The following is a 19,197-nucleotide window of genomic DNA, read 5'->3' on the forward strand; positions in this document are numbered from 1 at the left end:
CTTGCCCAGCCTTATACTTTCTTGCATAGTGCATGGGGCTGGGCCTATACCAAGTACGCTGTAAATATTCAGTGAACAATGGCAGGCTCTCCACCCCACCCACAGCTCCGTCCTCCAGCGCTGGAGGCAGTGGGCCTACCTCGCCATACTGCGTGCAGTAGGTCTCAGGCCTGGTCAGTCCACAGGTGGATGAAGCTCGGAGATGGCGGGTTCTCCCAATGAGCAGGTCCCCAACAGGAGGATAGCAGGCCCCACGGGAGCAGGCTTGCTGGGTACACAGGAAGCTGGGCAAGACTGAAATCACAGGGGTGCTGGGGTTCAGCCTGAAGAGCAGTGGGTCTAGACAGCCACCCTGGCGTCCCTCAGGGAAGCAGACATCGACAAGACTAGACCCTCTCCTGCTCTCCTGCTCACACTCGCTGGTGAAGGTAATTATTATAATCCTGGGGCTATCAGGCCAAAAAAAAAAAGCTGATTTCATGTTCTGTAACCCCAACTTAAAAAAGAAAAAAGGAGGGAAAACTGGCAACCAACATCCATGGATGACCCTGAAATGTAGCTTTCAAGTCAAGCTTCAGACACACGCTTGGCCACCAGGACACAGTCCACATCTCTCCTCGCTGGCAGCGTGGCCACTGTCAACAGCCCAGAGGAGGGCTGGCTGCTGGCCACTTGTGGGGCATTGGGAGGTACCTGCATTCTTGCTGCCCCCTTATCTGCAAAGCTGACCCACATTTTGTGAGTGCCGCCCTCCAATTCACTGGAAAATCGAGAACTCGAGCCATGATAGGACTGGAGCCAGCCTGGGAGTGAAAGGGTGGGAAAGAGACCGTGCAGGGAAGTTGAGGAGCAGAAAGCACCCCCAGGTGGGACTAGGAAGACACCTCAAGAGAGGCAGCAAGTCATCTTCCTTAAGGCCTGAAGGAGCAGAGAAACCTCATGGGTGTCCCCTATAGACAAATGCTCCAAACCCTAGGACTAAAGGGTGACAGGTTATGCTCACATTTTGGTTAACTGTCCTTCTACCCATAGCTGTCACCACCCCGCTCTGCTATATGATAGATGCCAGCGGGATGGGAAGGGATACTTACCGAAACACAGGAGAAGGACTGACCTCATCTTCAGCCAATGGGGTGATCCCCAGAGAGGACCTCACCTGAGACAGAGCAGAGCAGCCTGGGTAAAGCCATGCAAGCTGCTAGGGCACACTAGCCCCTTTTCTGTTTCTGGGCTCAGGTTTTTTCAGAAGTCTTTACCTACGGTCTTGACCTAGGACACCTCTGAGCAGCAGGTACATTTGGAGCCAAAAGCTTGGAAAATGCCAGAGCCCCAGACTACTGTCCCAGCTGGCATATGACTCATGGGGTGCCCTGGTGGAATGCCATCCCCTCCCAGACTCCAGCTTCCTCCTCTGCAATGAGAGGCCCTGCCCCAGATCGTCATAAGGACAACATGGGAGCAATAAACGGCTGGGCCCTTTGCAGAGAGGTCTGAGGCCTTGTTGCTGCCCAAGAAAGAGGACTGCCTTTCTCAGAGCCCGGCCCAGCCCACAGGTCCAAAGGCGAGTGGGTCAAATTGGCTGAAAGTCTGGAGGGAGCCCTGTCCTTCCATGGGCATCGCCTTGATACCACTGAGGGCCACCTCGAGGGTAAGGCTGTGGCGGCCACAACTCTAGCCTAGGCAGTTAGCTGGAATGTGATGGGGAGGCCTAGAGGATTTTATCTAAACCGGAAACAATCCAAAATGTCTCTAATGATGGGCCAGATCTGAGCAGGAAGGGTAGGGTTGGAGGCCACAGAGTGGGGACTGAAGAAGGCCAGGGATGGATGCTGGAAGGGTCCGAGAGGCAGGCAGGCCTGCGCAGCTCATGCAGCACCCACCTCTGCCTGGGCCTGGATGCTGACTCTGCTCCTGTCAGCCAGAGCTCCATTGGCTGCGGGAGGGAGGTTGGCAAGGCAGGACCGGACTGGGAACTAGGGCTCTCCTGGCATCTTTAAATTATACATCCTAATGCTTTGGACTCCCTCCTTCCAATCAGTTCCCAGAAGCGTCAGGGGCCCAAGGAGGAAACAGGTGACCTGAGGTCATACAGCTAATCATGGCCCAAGAGGAAGACCCATCTTCTGGTTTAGCTCCAGAGCTGTCTCTGCCCCTCACTCCTAGAACAAGGCATTGGGAGCAGCCTCAGAAGAGCCCTGGCCCCGCCAGCCCACCCTTCCCACTCCTCTTTGTGCTCAGCCCCCCAGCCCACCCTTCCCACTCCTCTTTGTGCTCAGTCCCCATCTGAACTTGCTTTCTGCTTATCAGATGTGAAAAGGCAATTCAAACAGAGGCAGACATTCAATGGAGCCTTTGCAGGTGGCTCATTCAGGTGAGGCGGCAGGAAGAGAAAGAACAGGGGCCCTGCAGCCAGGCCCCAGAGGCCCAGAGCAGAGCCCTCCTCCCGCCCGCCCCCACCGGGCAGGCAAGGGCAGGAAACATACCTGGCTCCCTGCTGCCACTGTCCTTTCTCCAGATCGCCTCTCTGAGAGCACCCTTTGAATGTGGGGGTCTCTGCTCCTGGCTCCCAGTTTTTAAACAACGGCCTCACCTCTGGAGACTCCCAGGCTGGGCGTAGCCCACTGCAGGGCGGGTCTCAGGAATCTGGCAGCTGGCACGCCCATCTGCCGTCACTGCAGCCCCGCAGCCCCACAGCCCCAGGACAGGACTGGGCAAGTGGGTTGGTCCCAGAGGCCTCGCAGCAAGCCTGGCAGTACCCGCCTGCCTGTGGGTGCCTTGGGGGGTGGAGGGGAGCATTGCAAACTGAAAGCATCAGGCAAGTATTCAGGGTCATTCCAGACCAAGATTCGGGGGGCAGGAAGGGCGCCAGCATCTGTGGCAGGCGCTGTGCTTGGCATTTGTCAAGGCTCAGAGGGGTCAGCTTCCTCTCGTGTCCTAGACCACCTGGACAGGAGACCAAGCAGAGGACGCAAGATCAGGGCTTGGAGACAGGGTGTTACAACCCAGACCTGGCCCCGGGCTGGGAGGTGAGGAGACCCAAACACCCAGGACCCCAGAAAGCACCAGCTCCTCCCCTTCCCCACGGAAAACAGAAACAGTGGAAAATCCCTGCTTCTTGGGGAATTCAGGAGAGCCTTAAAAGGCTCCAGCTCATCAGGAAGGGGTCAAGGCCCAACTCACCCGAGGAAGCTTAAGAGGCATAAGCAGAACTAAGCTCTAAATCCCTCCCCTCTGGCTCCCTCCCTGGGCTGGCAGGGAGCCCTAGGGCAGGTAACTACCTGTGAGTCACTGCCCCCAGCTTAGGAGGAGGGCTGGTCTCCTAGCCTCTCCCTGCTGGGCAGGAATGCCAGCCTGGAGGGCCAGAAAACAGGCCTGACCACAAGTGATGGAGGGCAAGGCTGAAGCCTAACTGGACCGACTAACCCTGGCCCCCCGCCAGGCTGGGGAACACAGCTTCCTTTGTGGGACCCTGGGCCGGCTCCTGGCTCAGGGCCACGGGGGCCGAGCCACTGTAAGTGGCATAGCAGGCCAGATCGAGAGAACACCCTTCCCCCAGGTTAGCGTCAGAGGGCTTTAGAGGCTTCTGGAAGGTCACCGGTGCATAGCTTGGCCCTGAAAGCCTGCACTGGCATTGTTCGGGAACAGTATTGCCTCCAAGTTTCTATTTAAAGGAGACTCTTCACTTGGAATCCTGGCCGGTCAATCTCTCCTGGGCAGGAAGTTCTCTCTACAATGGAGGGTTCAGTCCAAGAAATCGGTTTGAGAACCCTTTAGGAGAAATTGCAGCATTTCGTGGTTTGAGCTGGGCACTTTAACCCTCCGTTTCTAATTCAGCCCAAGAAATCTAGGTGGGCAGGAGGAATCATTAGCCAATGGGTAGTAAGTTGCTTAGATGCATAATGGACATTCCAATAAACATTAGCGTCTTGACCCACATAAGCATTCCAGTGAAATCTGGCTCAGCCCAACACGCCCGAGTCGGTACAAGCAGCCTCCCTTCGTGGGCCCTGCAACACACAGAGACCCTCATGGGCGCTGACACCCCGGGTTTTGAGGCCACCTGCCTGGCTTCTTTCTCTCCACTCCTCCAAGTCCCTAAACGCAAGGCTTCCAGGAAACACCCCGCTCCCGGAGCTGCCTGGCCTCTGCCCACCACCAGGAAGGAGGACGTGACAACCGCTCATTAACAGTTAGCTCAGAGGAAGAGCCGTGTGGCAATCCCAGATGCTCAGCCGAGGTGGGCTGGGCGGGTGGTGGGCCTCACCTTTCAATCCCCTCTGACTCCCCTGTTAGGAGGCTGGAGCCAGGTAAACAAGCCTTTAGTGGCTCAGACATCACAGGCTGGGGCAAGTCCAGGGAGCCGCTGGGCTTTGCAGGAGGGAAACGGCAATTGTTCTGCTTGGGCCTCCCACGCGCTCCTGCCAAGTCCGGAACAGGGAAGAGGACATTATTTCTGCAGTGCCCAAGAGCAGCCCAGGCAGCCGCACTCCTTAGGGACACTGAGCCCTCCTCCTGTAGATCTAGTGCCCCCAGGACTGCAGGGCCCCAGGCACAGGCTTTGAACTTCAGAACCCAATTTGTTCAGACACAAGAAGCCTAAAACAGAGCCAGAGGCTGGGCTGGGACCCAGCCAGGGCTACAGGGGAGGCAGGGGCGTGGCTCCAACACTGCAGCCTCCCCTCCCCTCTCTCCCTGCCTCCCACTGAGCTGCACTGGAGCCCTCAGCACTCAGCGCTCACTGAGCCTTGGCTCATGTAAACTTACCCCTCAGGAAAGTGGCTGCCAAGTCATCCCTGACTCCTGACTCCCTCGCCCCCACATCAACCCATTAGGCAATTCTGCTGGCTCCCCTTCCAAAGGCAACTGGGACCACGGCTCCCCTCCCAGCTGAGCCTCTCTTCCCAGATTTCTCCAGTGGCCTCCTAACCAGTCTGCAGTCCAGCCCCAACACACCAGGTCACAGCCTCCCCTGCTCAGAGCCCTGTACCAGCTCCCTATTGCAATCAAGGTTACAGCCAAAGCCCATAAAGAGACCCCATATGATATGACTCCCCCCGCACCATCACTCTTCTACATGACTGCTGCTCCCCCCTTCCTCCTTCCATTCCAGCCACATGGCATCCTTGCTGTGCTTCTGAATGAGCCGCTGCCTCATCTGAGGGTGTTGCCCCAGCTGCTCTCTCCATCTGGACCACTCTTCCTCCCATGTCTGCAAAGCTAACTCTCCCACCTCCTTTAACTCTTTGTTCAAATAGTATCTCCTCAAGAGGCCCACTCTGACGACCCTCTTTAAAATGACCACTAAGTCAAGTGGGTATAAGACTAATCGGGGGGATCACTTTGTAAGGTATATAAATGTCTAACCACCTGTACACCTGAAACTGATATATTAAATGTCAACTGTCATTGAAAAATAATAAAATAAAATGACAGCCAAGCTCCCTGCCCCATCCCTGTCCCCCACCCCAGTACTCCCAAGCCCACCTACCCTACATTATTGATAGGTTGGGATTTGGGGTTGGGGTTTTGTGGGGTTTTATTTTCAACACTTACCTCCTTCTAACTAATTCTGTAACTTACCTATCTATCATGCTTATTTTCTGTCTCCCTCCACCAGAATGCGGTGTTCAAGAAGGCAGAGATTTTTGTCCATTTTGTTTACTGCTATTTTTCAACTGCCTAGAAATAATTCCTGGCACATAGTAGGTGTTCGATATATGTAGAATGAATGGATTCACGATGAAGAGTAAATCACTGAGGTGGTTAATGAGTCTCCATGCCCTTGTATGTATAGTTAACTCTCAAAGGGCACAGTCTGGGCTTTTGGTCACTAGAATGAATAGCTAATAGTAGTAATTCATACATCAGTCAGCTGCGGGGGTTGGGGGACGTCTTTTGAGGCAGCTTCCCTCAGATGACAGAACGGCCCTCATGCTAATGTAGGCAGGCGCCTCCTCTGCCTGCTCATCAGCGTTCCTGGCAGGGTCTCTGACAGGGAGAGGAGTGGCATCAGAAGATACGGTCTCCATTATCCATCTGTCTGACTTAAACCATCCAAGTTGCTAACGAGATCAGTCAAGTTCTGATCAAAAAGATGTCAAAGGATAAGGATCAAGAAAAGGAGGAAAAGAGGAAGAAAAGGAGAAAAGATGTTAGGAAGGATAAGAGAGCCTGGTCCAGGCTGTGCATGCTGATGCTCAGGTGTTGGAGAAAGGGGCGCCAGGTGACTAAGGCTCAGGCCTCACCTGCATGCAGTGAGTCATGGCTGAGTCCTTGTCTGTGGGACAGGGTGGGCTCCAGGAGTGGTGCTGGGATTCGCCACGTGACTCAAGCTGGCGTGGCCCTCACTCCAGCACAACCGCTCAAGTGCCCAGACAATCAGTCACTCTTCTGTGTGCCTCCCCAGGAACCAGAGAGAGTGGGCTGCTGTGTTACTGAGCAGATAGGCACCGGCCTCGGGCAGAGGCCAGCAGTAAGCACAGGAAGTCCCTGGGCTGCCTGTCATGGGGGGACTCTATTCCAGACCCTTCTCTCTACCCCCACTCTCACCTCCCCAACCTGAATGTCTGCCCAACGGACAACGGTGCACATTGGCCTAGGCCAGTGGTCGGCAAACTGCGGCTCGTGAGCCACATGCAGCTCTTTGGCCCCTTGAGTGTGGCTCTTCCACAAAATACCACAGCCTGGGCGAGTCTATTTTGAAGAAGTGGTGTTAAAAGAAGTTTAACTTTAAAAAATTTGGCTCTCAAAAGAAATTTCAATCGTTGTACTGTTGATATTTGGCTCTGTTGACTAAGGAGTTTGCCGACCACTGGCCTAGGCCTTAGGTCTGGGAGAAATCAGGCAGTCAGCCTAAATTAACTACAGCTAACATTTAGCCGGGTGCTCACAGCATGCCAGGCATTATATCTATTAACTCAGTTAACACCCACTCAATTATCCTCCCTTTACAGATGGAGAAAATGAGGCATATTTTCAATAGCTTGGTCCCAGCTAGTAAGTGGTCCCAGACCCTTACCTGTAATTACGCCTAAACTCTCTGACTCCACCCTTGGGAATCCTTGACCAAAGTCCAGACTCTCAACTTCATGTTTCCCAAACGTAACCAAGACAATCTAAAAATGTCTCTTTGAGTCCTTGATCCAGCTCTTGGAGCACTGATGTTGACTGAGGGCTCCTGGAGAGACACTGCAGAAACATCTAGAACAGATACCACATTTTGTTTGTTTTCCAGACTGATGGCCCCTCTTGTGTGAGCTCAGATGGAGAAGGTGCTGGACCCCAGATCTCTGGTCCCGGAGACTCTGGTACATACCATCAGGGTTTCCCCTCATACCAACAGGAAGCCACTGTGAGTGAGGACAACAGCACCCTAGAAGGAGTAAGAAGACAAGAAGGTGACTAGACAAACATCCCGGTGAGCTGATGAGCTCACACAAAGGGCGTGATGACCACAAAGGGCGTGATGACGGATAACACAACTTCCTCCTCACCCCAGGAAGGGAGATCCCCTCCCCGGAGGTCAGGCCCTTGAGTCACCTAGGGGGGCCTCAGCTCCTTCTGTTCTATCTCCCAGGGGCAGCCTGCAACTTGGTGGAGTCAAATGCTGGTGCATGGCTGGCTGGCTTCCCAGAGAAAAGGAAGGAGTATCTTGGCATTTCTACCACCGTCACTGCCCTACCTTCCTCTGGCAGACAGGCCAGCTCATGACCACGCCCCCTCCTCCACCCCCAACCACCTCTACTGTCTAGCCTGTGCCCTCTGGGAATTAGGTTCTAAGTCCATCATTGTGACCTTTCATCAGCATGTCCCTGCAATGCCTGTGGCCACATGGGGTCTGTGCTTGAACTTGAACCTCTCTTAAATCTGAGACCTAGCTTCAACTCTGCTGCTCCATAGAAGCATGAACTTAGGCAAGCCCCTCTAGGGCCTCAGTCTCATGATTCATAAATAAAGGTGTTGGATTTTCCTGGTTCTCAACCCAGGCCACCCCTCAGAATTACTTACAGAACCTGTAAGACCATATCTGCAGGCCAGGCCCCACCCAGGGACTGAATTGGCCTGCAGAGGGGCAGGGCATTCAATGTTTGCCAAGCTGCCCTAAGGGCCCCCCCCCACCCCCCCACGCTCTAGGATGCTGTTCTCAGGGGTTGGTGGTTTAGGACAGCAGTTAAAAGCCTGCACTTTACAGTGGGAGAGATGGACCTTCAAGTCTGGTTTTGCACTCACCAGCTCTGACCGTCTGATGGTGGAGCAGCAAAGCAAGTTGCCTCCAATGGGAACAGTTAACAATCTACCTCATGGGTCCTTGTAGAGATGAAAGGAAACAATGCGTGTAAACCTTTCAGCCAAGTGCCTGGCCAGGGGCTGCTCTATAATGGGCGCCTGTCCCCACGTGTGTGTGCCACACAAAGGTGTTTGGGGCCATGATCAGCAGCCTTTACAGTTGTTCTAACAAAAAGCAAATATCACTCCCACGCAGATGTTTTACAGCTCACTCACGGGGCAGTGAGTGGCTGGGCTGCTCCTCTCCAACGTGCCGCAGGCGGCCCCAGGTCCCAACCTGAGAATCTGTGCATTCCTCTCAGTCCCATAAGGGCTGCAGACTCCCAGGAGCTGTGACCTGGCCCAGAAGGAAAAAAACGGGGCACTCAGCGGGCAGACTGAGCTCCCCAAGAAGGGCCATGCTTCTGGCCTTTCTGAAAGGGAAGGACAGAATGTGGGGGTAGGGGCTGTTTACAAACAGAGGACAGAGGAGCAAGCTGGCTTCAAGCATAAGAGTGGCATAGTTTTATGGCTTCAGGCATTAGTAAAACCGGAGTCCACACCTGCTTAAGATAAGAGGCAAAGCCCTTCTGGACAGCACGTTTGTTACTTAGCGTGGGGCAGCTGTCCGGCAAGTGTGAGGGCTACAGAGAGAAGGCGCTTTCTTTTCTTGGTGAAGAGTTCAGTTTGCAAAACCTGAAACATCACCAGTTTGCCCTTCTGGAAAACTTTGGAAACAGAGACAATGAGATCTCTGCAAGTTGCACCCAGAGGGTAAATATCTACAAGGCATACATGCCACTCCAGTTTCTAAGGGAAAAACCACTGTGGGTTCAGGGCAAATCTTCAAGGAGACAATTCCGGTTTGTCGCAGGGTGACCAACAATTCTAGTTTGCCAGGACTCTCCCCGTTTAAGCTCTGCAAGTTCCATGTCCCAGGACACCCTTCAGTCCCAGACGAATGCTCAGTAACTTGGTTGATCACTGATACTTTTTTCTCCCACACGAGTTTTAAAAGTGTCACCCCAAATGGCTCAGTACGCTCTGCGTGAAGGTGCATAATGATCTGAGAAAGTGAAGCTGGCTCTGAGTCCAAGAAAAACCTGGATGGAAACATCACAGGAGAATAGAACTCTCCCAGAGGCAAGAACTCGGGAAGCTCCTGTATGAATGTTAGCCATCTTAGTAAAGCAGTCCTATTATTATTATTATTATTATTATTATTATTATTATTACGTTTTTATTGATTTCAGAGAGGAAGGGAGAGAGAGATAGAAACATCAATGATGAGAGAGAATCATTGATCGGCTGCCTCCTGCATGCCCCCTACTGGGGATTAAGCTGGTAACCCTGGGTATGTGCCCTGGCTGGAAATCAAACTGTAACTTCCTGGTTCATAGGTCTAAGCTCAACCACTGAGCCACACCAGCCGGGCTAAAGCAGTCTTTTTTGAGGACTTGAGGGAAGAAAATAGTAGCCAAGAGGACTTTTGTTCTGGAGACTCTATTCCTGTTGCTGTGAACTGATGACAGGAGGCTTTTCCCAGCCAGAGCACACTACAGACCCATACTGAGCTTATAGATGCATTAACACCTCTGTCTTTTCGAGTCAAATACTGTTAAAAAAGGTTGCCCCTTCTTGACTTGGGGCTATTCTTAAGGCGGACATGCACACGCACACTTACACACAGGCACACATGTAGAAACACTCAAATCCCTTGCACTTTTACATATGACGTATTGTGTTGTTAGCTTTGGCCTGCTGCTCCATTTGCTAAGCTGGAGTCGGAATGCACTTTGACCTGTACACACTCCATCATCTCCAGATTAAAGTCCAGAGTCCACAGCCAGGCACCCAGGGTCCTGCTGAGAAAAGCTGTATTTCTGGCCCTAACACACAGCCTCCTTCACTCAAGTGCTCTGATCCAGCTATGCTGTTCCCTTGACCACACTTGGGCCTGAGTCATCTGGCTCTGTCTGCGCTGCCCTCTCCACCTCGATGTCCTTGGCTAAGTCCTAAATCCAAGACGTGCTTCGGGTTCCTGGGCCAGTGATGGCTACTCTGCTGTTCTCTGTCAATTCTTCCCAAGCACCAGCAGCAGAACTTACAGATACCATTCAATTAGTCATCAGTTCTGTTCTGCTGTGTGAATCCCTTCTGTCTCAGCTTGACAAAAAAGTTTTGCAACTTTTATTTTGTGATTTGTCCCTAAACCTGGATTGCAAACTCTTTGACAACAAGGATAACTCTTGCTCACTCTTTTTATCCCCTAATGAAGTGCATAACCCAGTGTTTGTACATAGTAAGTGCTCAATAAGTAAATATTGATTTATTAGTATGGATCCTTAGGGCAAGGGAAAACCTAACAGATCACACAACCACTGACTAGTAGTGTGATCTGAGACATATTACTTAAGCTTTCTATTCCTCAGTTTCCCCATCTAAAAACCAGGAATAATAGTTTACCCACTGGGTAGAGTTGTGCATAAGATTAAGAAATTAATACATACATTAGAAAGCATTAGGGATGCAATGGCTTTTAGCTTTGACCATTCTATGTGAGCAATGATGGCAGCTTGGCCCAGGTTGGATGCAGTGGAAATGGAGAGAAGTGGATAAAGTCAAATTATATATTTGGAAGTAGAACAAACAGGACTTTCTGAAAAATTGGCTGAGAAAGGTGAAGAAAAGAAGGGAATAAACCTGGCTGGAGTAGCTCAGTTGGCTGAGCATTGTCCTGGCACCAAAAGGTTGCCAGTTAGATTCCCAGTCAGGGCAAATACCAGTTGGGGCATGTATAGAAAGCAACCGATCAATGTTTCTCTTTCTCTCCCTTCCTCTCTCTAAGCATGTCCTCGGGTGAGAATTTTTTTTAATGGAATAAAAGATGGTTTCCATGTTTGGGACTTTAGGAATTGGATGGAAAATGATGCCATTTACCAAGAGGGGTAAGACTAAGAAAGGAACAAGAATTTTTGTAAAGGAAAAAAATTAAAGAATTTCTTTTTGTGCGTATTAAGTTAAAGACACCCATTAGCTATCTAAGAAGAGCTATCTAATTAGACAGCTTAATATGTAAGCCTGAAGCTCATGAGAAAGAAAGAAACTTCAGAGTCATTATTGTACAGAGCTGTGCTGTCTAATACGGTAGCTACTAGCCACACTTATGGGGTCATTTAATTTAAATTTAGATTAATTAAAATTAATTAAATTATCCATTCAGTTTATCAGTCACTTAAGCCACATTTCAAGTGTTTAATATTGGACAATGCAGATATATAACATTTTCATCATTGCTGAGATTTCTATAGGACAGCACTGAGCCTCCAACCATGGAACTGCAGGAAATCATCTAGGAAGTGGTTCACCATTCTGGCTACACATTTGAATCACCCCAGGAATTCAGAGTTGATTCATCTTGGGGAACTCCCAAGGTGAATTTATAAAACAGTCCTTTATAAAAGCTCCCAGGATGACTAACGTGGAGCAGGGCTGAGAACCACGGACCTAGGGAAATAATGTAGGCAGAGGGGAGGGATCATGGCAGGACCCTGGGGTGCCCCGACATTAAGAGCAGTGATTCTCAAACTTGGCTGCACATTAGAATCACTTTTAGACTTTTAGATATTGCCCTAGCCAGTTTGGCTCCGTGTATGGAGCGTCAGCCTGTGGATCGAAGGATGGAGCATCAGCCTGTGGATCAAAGGGTACCAGGTTCAATTCTGATCGAGGACACATATCTTAGTTGCAGGTCCCGCCCCGGCCTGGGCCCTGGTCGGGGCTCCTGCAGGAGGCAACCAATCGATGTGTTTCTCTCACATCGATATTTCTCTCTGTCTTTCCTTCTCTCTGCAGCTCTTTCTAAAAATCAATGGAAAAATATTCTTGGGTGAGGATTTTAAAAAATAATAATAAAAATAAAATAAATATTACTGATGTCTGCATCCTGCTTAGAAGGATTTCTGATTTCACTGCTCTTGGTATTACCTGGTTTTCAGAAATTTAAAAAGCTCCCCAATGTTTCTAATGTGCATTCAAGGCTGAGAACCACTGATTGAAAGAGGATAAGATATCATATGAAAACATGCTCAAAGTCACTAATCATCAGAGAGATGCAAATCAAAACAACAATGTGGTACCATCTCACACCTGTCAGAATGGCTATTATCAACAAATCAACAAATGACAAGTGCTGGCGAGGATGCGGAGAAAAAGGAACCCTCATGCACTGCTGGTGGGAATGCAGACTGGTGCAGCCACTGTGGAGAACAGTATGGAGTTTCCTCAAAAAACTAAAAATGGAACTCCCATTTGACCCAGTGATCCCACTTCTAGGAATATATCCCAAGAAACTAGAAACATGAATCAGAAAGGATATATGCACCCCTACGTTCATAGCAGCACAATTCACCATAGCTAAGATTTGGAAGCAGCCTAAGTGCCCATCAGCAGATGAGTGGATTAAAAAACTGTTGTACATCTACACAATGGAGTACTATGCTGCAGTGAAAAAGGATTTCTTACCATTTGCAACAACATGGATGGAGATGGAGAGCATTATGCTAAGTGAAATAAGCCAGGCAGAGAAAGATAAATATCACATGATCTCACTCATTTGTGGAATATAATGAACAACATAAACTGATGAACAAAAACAGATCCAGAGACAGAGAAACATCCATCAGAACGTCAAACCTCAGGGAAGGTAGGGGAGGGTGGGGGTAAGGGGGAGAGATCAACCAAAGGACTTATATACATGCATGTAAGCCTAATCAATGGACACAGACAACAGGGGGGTGGGGGCATGAATGGGAGGTGTGGGGTAATTGGGGAATAAGGACACATATGTAATACCTTAATCAATAAAGAAATTTAAAAAAAAAAAAAGAAGGAGGGTAAGATATAACAAAGGAGACCTAGAGAGAAGGAACTAATATGGTAGAATGAAAAATAGTAGAGTGCAGTGTCCCTAAAGCAATAAGTAAAAATAAAAAGGAAGAAATGGTTATATCTGTTGGATGCGAAAAGTCACTTCATTCAATAAAGAGCCTGCAGCCTATTAGATTTTGAGGGGGAGGTGGGAATGGAAACCATATGGCAATGGGTAAAAGAGTGAATGGTTGATGAAGAAACTGTTGCAGTGATTGTAGACAACTGATAAACAGGTTTAGTTATGAAGAGGAGCAAAGAACCATGCAACAGCTGGGTAGTGATTTGGGGTCGTGGACTAGACTTTTTCAGATATTAGAGTATGCCCTTGGGCCTAGGCGGTTTGGCTCAGTGGATAGAGCCTGCGAACTGAAGGGTCCTGGATTCAATTCCGGTCAAGGGTACATGCCCAAGTTGTGGGCTCAATCCCCAATAGGGGGCGTGCAGGAGGCAGCCGATCAATGATTCTCTCTCATCATTGATGTTTCTATCTCTCTCTCCCTCTCCCTTTCTGAAATCAGTAAAAAAATATTTTTAAAATATATATATTAGAGTATGTTTGTATGCTAACAGAATACTATAATGAAAGAAGAAAATAATTATTTAGGAAAGGGGAGAGATATGGCAGGAAGTTCACTCCCTACCCAAAATCCACACCCTCCTTCCTCACTGCTAAAGATCCCCAGTATTTTTCAAGTATTCGGGGCAGTTGTCCTTTCTCCAGCTCAGAGATTAGCTTAAACGTGTGGTTCTCAAACTTTAGTATGTACCAGAATTACTTCAAGGATTCTTTACAACAAAGATAGCCTGTCCTGCATGCATAATTCAATAGGTTTGGGGAGGAGCTCAAGAATCTGCATTTCTCCCAAGTTCTCAGATGATGTTGCTGCCGCTGTTCCCAAGGACAACCTTTGAGACTATGGTCTAAGCTCATGATGGTAATCCTTTCCTTCAAGTAGTCTTAGGGATGGGCATTCATCCCAGTTCTGGCCATGAAAGGAAGTCTCTGGAAGGATTCTAGGCAAGCTTTCTTTGGCAATGAAAGAGAAAGAACATCCTCTCTCCTTTCACTGGATGTTGTCATATTCAATGAAATGCCTGGCACTGTGGCAACTATCTTGGAACCAGCATGTGAGGACTATAATAAGTCTCCATGCTGGGGATATAAGATTGTAAAGATGGAAAGAACCCGGGTTCTTGATAATGTTACACTACCGAATGAATTGATCCTGAAATCCCCGCTTAGTAAAATCATATATTTTTCTTATTATTTAATCATTTTGAATTAGATTTTTTTACTTGTAGCCTAAAGCAACCTGAGTTATTCATGGACTCCCAAAACCTTAATTAGATGAGTCTGGATTAGATGGAGGGGCAGTTCTTTATAAGAAGAATCAGGGATGCTTCCTCCCTGGTAATGTGACAGAAAGTAGAGCAGATAGATTTGGTGGTTAGAAAATTAAGTAGTTCCTGTCTGATTCCTTCTATTTCACCAGGTCATGAGGTGTCTGTGGAAAAATCTTTTTAGAGAGTAATAAAGATAAGTGACTTGGGTAGCACAATAAATTATAGCAGATTTCCCATTTGAGATTTGTGGTCTTAAATTCACAGAAAATACAGTCAACCTGAATAGGTAGTTTACTCCAGCAATAATAAACTACTTGGGTATAGATTGACATAGAACAGATAGCTGACTGACTCCAACCATGGTTAAGTCTTTCTGGGTAAAAATAAAAGAAACAGAGAAGGTCAAAAGAGTACAAGGTGACAATGGACCACAGAATCTAAGCCAGGTTCTTCCCATCCTGGTTAGTCTTCCTAGTCTTTGTCAAGTTTGTTGTTGTTGTTGTTTGGTTAATCCTCATCCAAGGATATTTTCCCACTGATTTTTAGCGAGAGTGGAAGAGAGAGGGAAAGTCAGAGAGAAACATCAATGTGAGAGAAATACACTGATTAGTTGCCTCCTGCACAAGCCCTAACCAGGGCCTGGGTCAGGGAGGAGCCTGCAACCAAGGTATGTGCCCTTGACTGTAATCGAACCCGGGACCCTTTGGTCGATAGGCCAATGCTCTATCCAGGCGTCCTCAAACTACGGCCCGCGGGCCACATGCGGCCCACCGAGGACATTTATCCGGCCCGCCGGGTGCCACTGCCTGTCCTGCTTAGCAGCCAACTCGTCCCGGGCCCGCAGTGCGCATAGGAATTTGTTCATAGTTTTTTTTTTAAACTATAATCCGGCCCTCCAATGGTCTGAGGGACAGTGAACTGGCCCCCTGTTTAAAAAGTTTGAGGACCCCTCCACTGAGCCAAACCAGCTAGGGCTTTGTCAAGTTTGAATGGGTTTTCTCCTGACAACCCAGCAAGAGCTCATAGCATGCAGCTTATATTAGTTCTCAATCGCTACAAAACAAATTACTTCAAACTTAATAGAACAAAATGCATGCATTAACTCACACTTCTGTAGTCAGATGTCTGGCACAGTGACTCGGGATCTCATGAAGCTAATAAATCAAGTTGTCTGGTGAGTTGCATCCTCATCTGGATCTTGGGGTCTTCCTTCAAGCTGGTGTAGTTGCAGAATAATTCAGTTCCTTACTGGTGTAGAAAGGAAATAAAATCAAGAGATACTTAAGAGGCTGAATGACAAGTCTTGGTGATTGTTTACATGAGAGGTGACAGAGGGGGAGACGAATATAGGATGACTTCCAGGCTTAGGGCCTGAGCTACTAGGTAGACAATGAAGCCTAAAATAAAAAAGATGGTGGTGCAAGTTTAAGGGGTAGAAATGTTGAATTTGGCTTTAGACATGGTAAGCTTGATACCTGCAAGATATCCAAGTGGAGATGCAGCACAGACAGGGGAGACAGGGCGAGAGCTCAGGTTTGTATGTCATCTGCATGGAGGCAGTAATGGGAGCCTTGGGAGAAAACTAAGTCACCTAAAGGAGTGTGTAGAGTAAGAAAAGAGGCCCAGCACTGGGTCCTGAGAAATGCTGACATTTATAAGTCGTATAAAAAGCAAAAGTGAGATAAAGAACTGAGGAGTGTCCAGAATAGGGCAGGAGGGAAACTAGGAGACTATGATATCCTGGAAGCCAAGGAGAAGGTGTTTCTAGACAAAGAGAGTGGTCAGCAGTTCCTAGATATGGCATTTGCAGTTGATCATTCATGTAATTGTTCAATATCTGCCTCCTGCCTACCACTGCTTCATTTCCTCCATTTCCCGAAAACCATCCTTTATGCTCTTAACACCAATCTTGCCTCACTTCTCCTGGACCATGCGATGCTTTCTCATGCATCCTCCCATTTTCATATGCAGTCCTTTCTCATTCCAATCTCCCAACCCTGGCTCCCACTCTACCCCAGAGTTCCCTGGTGGACACTGTCCATCCTTTAATACCCTCAGCTGCTCAATCAGCATCCACTCTTGGGCCTTCTTTGACTACCTCCTTCCTGAATTGAATCAATATATTTCTCATTGTATTCTTTGTATACCAGGTATATACTAGTATTTCCATTATTGTGCATATCCTGGTATAATGTAACAACTTATTTAATGTCTGTGTCCTCAACTAGAATATGAGCTACTTTGGGGCAAGGACAATTACGTATGCTGCTTTTATAACTATACTTAACACAGTATTGAATACATAGCTAGCTTCAACAAAGGTTTTTGGACCTTATTGTTGCCTATATGTCCCGCAGGGAATGTGAATGTTCTGGGCTGGGATAAAGGACCATGGCAACTGCTGACATGGAGCAGGAGGTAAAGACAACTGAATAATAAAAGAATAATAACTCAATCAATAATGTATTGATTGCTTCAGTGGTCTAGCTCACTCAAGCCTCACCACACCCCATCTTATAGAGGCTACCATCACTCTCACTTTACAGATAATGGAGGCTAGAGAAGTTAAGTCACTTTTCCAAGGTCAGACCCTGGGAAGAGGAGCTAAGACTTAAATGAAACCAAGTCGGTTTGGCTCCAGATCCTTGTACTCTCAAGTCCAGCTAATATTTGAGCTGGGGGAAGTCCCTTGTGCTGGTTGCAATCGGTACAGTATAGTGCTGCGATTCAGATGTGGTATGTGGGCAGCAGGGTGCCCATGGCTACCCAAGGCTCCCAGCACATCTGCATGCACCGGCAGCTAGTGGCTCTGTGTGACCAGAAGCCATGAGGGACAAAAGCAAAATGTCTATGAAGGGTCTGTTCCTCAGAGTTGATTTAACAAGGCCCTGGTGTCCCAGGAGCAGGTTGGAGGGGTGCCCGAGAGTGAGCCAATCGCTGCCACATCAGACACTAAGCTGGGAGTGCAAGTGAAAGGTGAGGAACCCAGAGTGGAGGGAACGCAGCCAAGTTGCCAGGGCTTGGGTAATTATAACCCTAAGGACAAGCCAATGTGCCCAAAATAACTTCCCAAGAGTCTTCACTGATCCTTTTGCAGTCTCTATCCCAGTACTGACTTCCAGGTCTGTGGAACTAGCATTGATTGGGCCCCTGTTATATTTTACCACCATGAAGGGAACAGATTCAGGGCAAGCCCACGGGAAACAATGGAGAGCTGCGTGGCACAGTCCACAGCGCAGTGCCAACCTGTGCAGCACAAGACACAAAGGCAGCTGCACTTCACAGAAAGGGGCGGTCAGGGTGTGCTGGCACAGGCGGCGGTGGCTTCTTGGAGCACATGAATTGAAGGAGGGAAGACAGAATAGAAAGGGAACAGCATTCCAGGGAGGAAGAAGAGTATAAGCCAAGGTGAGGCAGCAACAATGCAAACGAGGTACTTTTTGGGCTGTGAGAAACCCACCTGTGGAGCTGAGGGTTCTTGTTGGAGATGAGTAGGGGAGAAAGTCAGATGAGTAGAGAAAATCAGATCACAGAAGGCCTGGATTCCAAGAATATTGGTTCAAGCAAATTCAACATGCAGAATCCAGAAATTCATCATGTGGGTGAGAAATCACCCCAGGTTTTACACAGGCAATGAAGAATAAAATGTAATTTAGGAAGATTTATTCGGTGGTAGTGTTTGAGATGAATTTGAGAGGAGAAGACTAACAGCAAACTCCCCCCCCCACACACACACACACACCACCACCACCACCACCAAAAAAAAAAAAAAAAAAAGAACGCTGAATGCTTCTTTGAACATTCGCCAAAAACCTTACTACATGCAAACTTAAAAAACATGGTTCCCCCCACACCAGGCTTCACAGGCCAGTGGGAATGACATTCATTAATCCCATAGTTACCTATTAAGCATCTACTATGTACCAAGAAATATACTGGGCCCTGGAGACCCAGGGAAGAAATAAACAAAGCCCTGGTCCTCATGAAGCTCATTTTCCAAAGAATGTGGAAGACAACTCAAAAAGCAAACCAGTAATCATCTATACTGATAAAAGGGTAATATGCTAATTAGACCAGATAGACCAGACGTCTTCCAGATGTCCTTCTGGACAAAGCTGCAGCGGCTGCGAGGGCAGAGGAGGGCAGGCAGCTGTGGCAGCAGCAGTGGGGTGATGTGGGCGGCACCTTCCTGCAGAGGGAGGCCAGACTGCAACTTAGGCCCACTCCCCATAAGCTGTCAGTAGAACATCCCCTGAGGCTCACAGACTGTGAGAGGGGGCAGGCGGGGCTGAGGGACCCCGCCCCCAAGACATGAATTTTCGTGCACCAGGCCTCTAGTATCTACATAAAGTCAGAACTAAGGGCTACTGAGAAGAATAAAGCAAGGCATTGGGTGATGGGATGGGGTGAACTGGTCAGGAAGGCCTCCAAGAAAATACCACCATATTTCAAGCCCAGAGAACAGGTGAAATGGAGATGCCGCTGCTAGAAATAAGGAGGCTGAGAAGGTGACTTAGTTTGTAAGAGTACAGACAATGCGGGGAGTCTTGTTTTAAGTGTGTCAAGCTGTGACAAAAGAAGGATAACCACACAGAAAGGTCTAGACCAGCCTTGGGCAAACTACGGCCCGCAGGCCAGATCCGGCCCGTTCGGCTG

At 48.7% G+C, this 19,197-nt stretch overlaps 1 protein-coding gene across 9 annotated transcripts in view; it reads right to left on the reverse strand.

Moving 5' to 3' along the window:
• The window catches only part of LAMB3 (laminin subunit beta 3), a 107,438-nt gene that overhangs the window by 37,922 nt on the left and 50,319 nt on the right, over positions 1 to 19,197 (reverse strand). For 2 of the 9 annotated variants that reach the window (XM_080647922.1, XM_080647920.1), the window contains exons 2-8: positions 15,649 to 15,789; positions 8,230 to 8,307; positions 7,019 to 7,372; positions 4,265 to 4,418; positions 2,484 to 2,943; positions 1,092 to 1,156; positions 140 to 294 (exon numbers count right to left, since the gene is read on the reverse strand). In XM_080647922.1, the coding sequence (XP_080504048.1) occupies positions 140 to 294; positions 1,092 to 1,119 (183 nt within the window). In that variant the 5' untranslated portion in view covers positions 1,120 to 1,156; positions 2,484 to 2,943; positions 4,265 to 4,418; ... (1 more) ...; positions 8,230 to 8,307; positions 15,649 to 15,789. Of the gene's footprint in view, positions 1 to 139; positions 295 to 1,091; positions 1,157 to 2,483; positions 2,944 to 4,264; positions 4,419 to 4,764; positions 4,784 to 7,018; positions 7,373 to 8,229; positions 8,308 to 15,648; positions 15,790 to 16,016; positions 17,245 to 19,197 lie in introns of those variants that run through there. The other 7 variants (XM_080647924.1, XM_080647923.1, XM_080647926.1 and 4 more) reach the window with 7 other exon arrangements.

This window comes from Plecotus auritus (assembly GCF_963455305.1).
Source record: "Plecotus auritus genome assembly, chromosome: 12".
NCBI classification, from domain to species: Eukaryota; Metazoa; Chordata; class Mammalia; order Chiroptera; family Vespertilionidae; genus Plecotus; species Plecotus auritus.